Source organism: Strix uralensis, chromosome 5, assembly GCF_047716275.1.
Source record: "Strix uralensis isolate ZFMK-TIS-50842 chromosome 5, bStrUra1, whole genome shotgun sequence".
Classification (NCBI taxonomy): domain Eukaryota; kingdom Metazoa; phylum Chordata; class Aves; order Strigiformes; family Strigidae; genus Strix; species Strix uralensis.
Window position 1 is genome coordinate 76,535,460 of NC_133976.1, and position 8,206 is coordinate 76,543,665.

General features: G+C 50.3%; 1 protein-coding gene across 2 annotated transcripts in view; it reads right to left on the reverse strand.

The window, feature by feature from the left end:
* CREB3L2 (cAMP responsive element binding protein 3 like 2) overlaps positions 1–2,191 on the reverse strand; it is an 83,700-nt gene extending 81,509 nt beyond the window's left edge. The window contains exon 1 of one of the 2 annotated variants that reach the window (XM_074871785.1): positions 1,989–2,191. In XM_074871785.1, the coding sequence (XP_074727886.1) occupies positions 1,989–2,096 (108 nt within the window). In that variant the 5' untranslated portion in view covers positions 2,097–2,191. The remainder of the gene's footprint in view (positions 1–1,988) is intronic. The other variant, XM_074871784.1, reaches the window with a different exon arrangement.
* Between the last annotated feature and the right edge of the window lie 6,015 nt (positions 2,192–8,206).

Consider the following 8,206-nt stretch of genomic DNA (forward strand, 5'->3'; position numbering starts at 1 on the left):
AAGTCCCAGGCTGCTTGAAATAGGACAGAAAATACACATATCCATGTCACTGCAGCCACAAGTTCTAGCTCAAGCACTGGATCTCCTTCAGGGCACTAATTAAAAAAAAAAAAAAAAAGAGAACACTAAATAAGAAAACAAAAGTTAAGAGTGACAACTCCATTCTCATCACAAGGATCCAAACAAAGCAGGAGGAAATATCCCAGCACAACTGTAAAAATCTGAGCAGGAGCACTCTCCGAAGAGTCTCTCATTTCATTCACAACGTTCCTCTTATTAAAGAAAAAGGCTGTGTCTCGTTAAAGAAAAAACACAAGGAAACAGCTGTTTGAAGGACATTGTTGAGTGTTCCTGCTGGCTCTTTAAAAAAACCAACCCACCATAACATATGATTGCTTTTCCCCGGATCTACCAGAAGATACACATTGCGCAAGAAAGCCCATGAATTTTCAAAGACAAAGAAGCCAAACAATGTTTAAAGACAGTCACGCGTGCAGCGGGCTTGCTTCCTGCTGAAACGAGGTTTGGAGCTTGTGACGGATACGATCCCGGATCAGCAAGGCCACCACGTACCACACACAAGAAGTAACATTTTCCTTGTTTGCCTTTCAAGGCTAACACCATGATCTCCACACAGCGCCAGCACGCTGCCTCACCACACACCGCGCCGTGGGATCACCACTGCTCCCACGAGAAGAGGCTGGTCCCTCTCTGTGGGGTGACTGTCTTTGCACCTCACTCTCTTAAGTGCAAGAATGAAACGCAGCACACGGGCCAGCACCTGCCAAGCACCTTTCCTCAGGCACTCTGCCGCACGCTAGTCACCACCACCGTGTTACACAGGGTCTCCATTCGAGCACGTGCTCAACAACTGCCCCAAGCTCGCCTGCCCTGTGCTCTGCACAAACAGTGAACTTGAGGAGTCTTCCGTGCACGCTGTGCTGAAGCGGTCCTGCTCACTTCCACTTCGGATTTGCACCTACACAGCTTTATAAAGTTGTATCTTGGTGCTTGCAAAAAGCCTCCAGATTAACAGAGAAACAATAGAGCAGAGAGATAACAAGATGCATTTCCTTGGGATTGTCCTAACTATTCATTCTGCACAAGTAAAAATATGGGGAGTCCAGTCAAAAAAAAAAAAAAAGTAGTCATTAAAACTTCCCGTGCTGGTCCTCAAAGCAACTCAAGAAAGATTTCATCAACGTTTTTAAAAGACCTCTCGTAGCATGTCTACAGCACAGTCAACTTTTCCGACACTGGCCCGATGGCCAACGACCAGGCTCTGAGCGCAGGGCCCGCCAGCCCCTCGGTTCACGACATCCCTCCCCGGCTGCCGGCACAAACCGGGGCCTTCTGTCCCTTCCTCGCCGCGCTGGAGGGCACCGGGGAGCGGGACGGTGCCGGGAGAGTCTCGCTTTGGAGGAGGAGACGCGGCCGGCGACCCTTGATGGGGCGGCCGGGAGAAGCTGTCAGCGCTGACGGGAAAGAGGGACCCCGGGGCGGGAGGGGGCTGCCCGCGGCGGGGAAGCGGCGCGGCCAGGGCCGGGCTCCCGGCCAGCGCGGGGGGGGAACGGGGGGCTGCGGGCGGAGCGCCGGGTGCGAGACCCCGACTCCCAGGAGCCGCCAACGGCTGCACCCGGCCGCAGAGGGGAGGAAGTTGTGACACCCCGGCGCAGACGGGGCGAGCCGCGGCCCCAACGCCTGGCGGGGGGGCACCTCGCTCCCCCCGGGAGGCCGGGCCCGGAGCGGCAGCGGGCCCGGAGAGGCCGAGGCCGAGCCCCGCTTGGCCGAAGGGCTACGGCCGCAGCGCCTTTACACGCCCGGCACCCAGCCCATCCCAAGGGGCGACCGAGGGCGCCCGGCACGACCGCTGCCACGGCCCCCCGAAACACGGCCGCCCGCGGGGGGCGTCTCAGCCATCCCACCCCCGCCCTCCCGGCGGCTCCGGCCGGGCAGCGCCGCCAGGAGCCGCCCCCGCCGCTCCTCACCGTGTGGCACAGCAGGGTGTCGGGGTCGGCGGGCTCGCACAGCTCGCTCAGCTTGCGGTCCCAGTGCAGCAGCGGTAGCTGCTCCCCACCGCTCTCGCACACCTCCATGGCGGCCGCAAGCAACGGGGCACCCCCGCCGGCCGATGATCCACCGCCCCCCCCGCTCCGTGCTCTCCCCCTGCCCACTCGCGACTGCCAGCTCACGCCGCGCCGCCCGCTCCCATGGGCCGCGGAGCCGCTCGCTCGCTCCCCGCCCCGCTGAGGCCGCGTCCCCGCCGCCACCGCCGCCGGGAGTGAGCGGGCACCGGGGCGGGCGGGTCACCCCCGCCAGCTGCGCGCCGCGCCCCCACCGCCCCGCGGCCGCGCCACGCCCCCGCCAGGCCCCGCCCCCGCCGCCGCGGCCGCCAATGGGGGGCGAGGAGCGCGGCCGGCCGTCGGGCCGCGCCCCAATCGGCGCTCGGTCCCCGGACGGCTCCAGCTGTGGAATGTGGGCGGGGGCGCCCCTCGGCGCGTCACGGCGGGAGGGGGGAGACACCCCCCGCGCCCCGCGCGGCCAATGGAGCGCCGGGGGCGCCGGGAGCGACAGGCGCGCCAGCCAACGCGGCAGCGACAAGACTGCAGCCGCCGTGCGCCGCCCCGCCCCCGCCGCGTCGGGTCTGTGAGGGCCGGGGCCGGGGCTCGGAGCAGCGCCTGCCGGCCCGGGCAGCTGCCGGAGCGCTCAGCGGCGCCTCCCCCCGGTGTCCGCGGCGCCTTCTCCCGCGTTGTGGCTGCGCCCCCCCCCGCCACGGCCGCCGCACCGGGCTGAGACAGACCAAGGGGGTCCCTACCCGCGGGAACGAGCGGAGGCGCCGGTGGGAGGCGGCTGAGGCCGGCCTTGCTCAGCCACATGGGGAGCCTGCAGGGGGCACCGGCCGGGGCAGCCCCCCGCCACCCCCTCAGCCCGGGTTCAAATAAACTGCAAGGGGGTGGCGGTTGTAAGTCACCGGCCACCTGGGTCTTTTGGTTTAGTTAAGAAGGAGGCATGAAAATCAGCTCATGATTTGATAAGACAGCACAGCTCACCTGTTGAGAAAAACATGTCAGAACGCACCTCGTAAAAAACCAGAAGTCCTACGACAAACCGCACTTTAAAACTCTGTGCAGCCATGACATCCGCAGCATCGAGTACTCTGTTGCCTGATATCATTCCCAGCGTGCTAATCAACCAGCAGTAAAAATAATCCCAGTCAATGGGAAATTCTGATATTTTAAGACTCGCTTTCATGCCAAACCGGGACAACACTGACATTTCATCGTTCTTTAAAAATGAAAGATGCCAGATCTTTATGATTCAAGAAACTGGGCATTCTTCAGCGCTTCCTTTCAGCTCCTGGAACTCAATCAAGGCATTTCACTGTGGGTCAGTTCAACGCTAACTGGCATTTTCACACTGCATTGTGCATGAATCATAACTGGATTTCCTGATACGTTCTCTCTCTTCTAGACCTTCCACTTAGACTTCATCTCTTGCGGCACAGCACCTTCATTCACTCAGAGCAAACACTTGTGCAATCATAAGCGATACGGTCCTCGCTAAGGAGAGCCTAGACTAGCCCTCTGAGGACAGCAAAGTCATAAAGACTTCCTGGCACCCATGAGGCACAACAGCAACAAAAAGAGGAAGAATAATGGGGACTTTGTTGGGGTTGTCCCTTTAAGATTTATTAATCTTTTTTTGTTTGACCAATAAAAAAAATAATGTAAAAAAGTGTAACAAAAGCTACATTGTTTGGTGAAGAGTATGAAGAGGAAATCCCTAACCAGCCCAAAGACCTTCCTGCAAAGATGAGTTATTTTAAGTCATTGTGAAACCCGTCAGTCCAGTATATGCCCTCAGCAGCACAGAAAACATCTAAAGTCAAATTACTAGCGCCTGAATTGCTACCTACCACTTTGGCAAGCCCAACCGGAGGTACAAACTTCTTGTGTCCTGGCAGTGCCAGGCACTGTTGTCAAAGCAATTCCATTGTGCCAGTCCAGAGATGCAGATTGTGAAACTTGTAAAGGTCAGTTCCTTACCCAGAAACCTCCGTGTTTTCATTGGATGTGTTCTTACTTTCACAGCTTTTCTGGCCTTGTGATAATCCATTTAACAAAAGGCTCTCCATCACTCTGTTGGCTGACATTAGATCCTTCTAAAATTACTGCTGTGACTAGAAAATTTCTTTGGACTGGGGCACTAAATTGATGCGTTGCCCATGTGAAAGGGAGAGCCATGTTTGCCTTGTAAGCCAACAAAATAAAAGACACCTTAAAAGAAGAAAGTGCTGACTGGGTGACTGCAACTTCATTTGCTGAACATACTGAGGATGAGGTTCTCCTAAGGACTGGTATTTGACCAACAGTACTAGGCTGAACTTTCTCATCCTAACACGTTTCTCAGGAAGAAATACTTATTTAGGAAACAAGTTGCACAGTGCGTAGTTCTGAATTTCCCCTTGGGTAAAGCGCTCATGGGAAATTAGGCACTGTGGGTAAACAGTGCGCTGCTTTTCCCAATGGTTTCCACTCTTCCTGCATCACGTAGAATTGTGTCCCTCTCCCCTCTGCGCTTCCTCAAGGGTTCTCTTGAAACGTTGGTACTGAGGCACAGCTGCCGCTGCGTACACAGTACTGCTGAGTGCTCATAAGTATCTTGGAAGGTTTCTTTGGCTACTGAAATATTCTGATACACAGAGACTATCCACTTCTGGGGCTACTATCCAATACGTGATATTGGTATACTAATACTGATACCAAAACATGATATAGGTAAACTGGTGACTAGACATTGGTAACTGGGCATCCTGCCCACCTCCTGCCATATTATTAAAATTAGTGTTCAAGGCTACGTCTAAAAAGCTTCAGCATTCCTAAAACAATTCCCTGAGACTCTGTAAGGAAGTATGACTAATTCACCCTGTATGGTGGCAACTAACAGCATACAGACCACACTGAAGTTTTTGTGCCGAAGCACCAGTTCTTCTTGGGAAAAGAAATCTGTATTAGCAAGTTTCTGCTAAAAATTGGCAGCATATACAGGGCACCAAGAAGGATGAGACAAAAGTGGAGAAAAATAATCCTTTCCAGAGAATATTAATTATTCAGTGTCCTGATACAACACATGGAATAGCAGTCTAATGTGTCATGCATTGCTGCTCACAAACTGACACTACATCAGAAATCGGGCACTGTGGAATGTGCCACAAAACCAGCAAGGACATTATACAGACACAACTATCCTCCTAACTTTATCCCATATTGCTTGGAGATTTTAAATTGTAGATTTCAATAGTTACTAGCATGCTGAAAATCAAGGCTCTTTTTCTGTTTCATAACTTTCCTCTTAGAGCAGCTTTAGTATATTTTTAAGTTCCAACTCATCTAATTCCGAGAGCATTTTTATTTCTCCCTTTGTGTAAGACCATTTCCTCACCACAGACTTCTGAAAAGGGTTTGAACTCACTCTACAATACAGGGGGACAGTGCAAAAATTGACCAACAATCTACAAGAAGATAAAAAGGTTTCTCTGCAGAGAAAGGGCTGAGAGGAGAGCTCAGCTTTCTTTCACTGAGCATTCTGTCGCCTTTCTGCAAGGAGCAGAAAGCCCACACAGAAAAAACATACAGAAAACCCACACAGAAAAGCCAACCAGTTAAGAAAGAGGAGGCTGTTAAGGCAGAGCTCCAAACATCACTTACTTTAAATATCAAAGAAAAAAGCTAGCAAGAATACAAGCCTAATAAGTCACAGAAAGCCTGGCAAAGGAAAGGTGCTCTCTTTTCCTTGCAGATCCGGGTTACAGAAGCTGCGACTCCTGCGACCGCATCATTACTCAGTTCTCGATCAGGTCAGTTGCACAAACGCTCATTAAATATTTACAGGTGACATTTTTCTGACTTGTGACAACTAGGATCAAGATAACCATCCGTTTTCTACAGTCATTCTGTTCAAATAAGTTTGAAATGTCAACCAGCAAGAAAAAAACAAATAGCAACAAAGCCTACAGGATAACAATTGCTAGGGTTTTGACCAGCTGCAAATGAAAAATCCTACCCCTTGAAAGGCATAGAAAATGGCCATAAAAGAAGGTTTCTTCAACAAACTTAGCACCTCTTAAAGAGTACAGGGCACAAACTGCAGGACTAAGAATGCAAAGAATAACCAAGTGATCAATTTCTAATCACAATAGTTGCTGGACGTTGTTCTGAAATGGCAAAGTATGGTAAAGAGCTGATTTTTTATCTGGCACATAAAGCAACAAGTAGAAGAAATCTCACACACACTAACACATGTTTCCCACAAGACAATGTCTCTCTAGAAACCCCATGGAAGCTCATTTCTTTGTGTGTCATGTGCAAACACATTATTTGCACTACCCAGTACCCGGTAACGCACTAACAGAGCAAGTTTCTTGTGTAAATGAGATCTAAATCATGCTGCTGTGTGGAGAAGCTCACCATCACCAAGTTAAAACAGCCACCAAGGCTTAGTTTGTACATACAGACATGCTCAACTATTTGGCAAAGAGGCTTCCACCACAGAAATTTCAGCGTTAAAAATAGGTGTGCTTGAGAATAGTGGTGTCTTCTTCCCACAATCCTGGCATTATTTTCCTTTTCTGACATGAACGCTTGTGAAAGAAGTGGGATCACTAGTACTGGAGACAGCCTACTACTAAACCCACATAATTGACAGATTCTGACAGAAACGCAAGTCCCCTTTACCAGAATATTCCTACTTCTTGTACCCAGGGACTTCCCAAAGCACTAATCCAGCTTTCTTGCCTTTGCAGTTCATGGCCTCTCTGCGTGGGCTTTTACCAGGCCCCCAGAGGCACTGCTGGTCTTCACAGCAGAGCTGGGACAGGGCTCAAACACCTACCCCCTTCATGCCAGGCACCGTGCCCTCACCAGGATGAAAGTCTTCTGGCTAGGTTAGAACCCAAGGTACCTACCTGCTGATAAAACGCTCTAGTAATTCTGTACCAGTCCAAGCCCTCAGTCATTCTTAATTCATCCTGTTACTCTGTCCACAGAAATTATGAGTCATGAAACAGAAGCAAGAGAAGATGCTTCGGCCACAGAAATCAAGTCGCACTTCACAAACAGCCCTCCCGTTACTCTCTGCGTTCTGTGGGGTTGGGGGAATTGTGTCTTTGTTCCCCAATACAGGACACACTTCAATTAGATTTGAAAATATTCTTTGCTGTGTGACACAGACACAATGCCCACGGTGTCCTCCTCAAACCAGGGCACTACGGCCACAGAAACAAGCACAGGAGAAGGTTTCCTACACCTTACACCAGACAGACAGAAATAACTGAGTGGCATTGAGCTGCCTTGCAGATCAGAATAGCTCTGTCTCAGGGCTGTTAAATCCTCCAAATACTTGGTTAAAATGCTCTGTCATTTTAAAAAGAAATCGTCTCTATTTTTTCTCTTCTAATCTATCTCCATAAATACATAAAATAAATTCCTTGTTAAGGTCAAACACTTCTAATGTCCCAGTTAATGCAAGCAGTAAGGGTTTGCTTAATCCAGTTTACACAAGAGGTTAACATGGACAAGCAAAAGCTGAAAGCCATTTACCAAGGGACAGTGTGGAAAAGTACTCATTGCCTAGTTATAAACAAGGTATCACTGTATTTAACGCAGTAGATACCACATCCATTCTTTAACATTTCCTCACAAAACAAGTACCGAGCCATATAAAAACCCCAACTCAGATGCTGTAGGAATGGTGCTTTCACACCTGATCTTCTCATAACCAAAATCACTTAGTTATAGATTAACTTTGCCACATAGCAGCAAAGCAGAGATAAGATGTAAACACACAACATACCTTTGCCACTGGTTATTTTTGCTGTGACTGTATTTATTGCTAATGTAGAATGATTTGTGAAAATCTACCCCAATGCAAAATTGTGATGAACACTCAAGATACTTCACCGCTTTTCAGTGTCTTCTCAAAGCAGGTATACGTTGTCTTTGTAGCAAGTCAATCTTTAAAAGTGTACTAGCAACTTTAAATAGAACCGGAAAAGCAAAAAAAGTTGAAGTTCTTGAGCAAATGTTTTTCTTTCGGCACCTAATCCTATCCCTTATGCTAGCTCAGCTCTGTCCCCATCCTGAGCCAGGGGCAGAGATTAGCATGAGCCATGCAGCAGTCGTTGAGAGTAGTTCTGATGGTTCTGGTC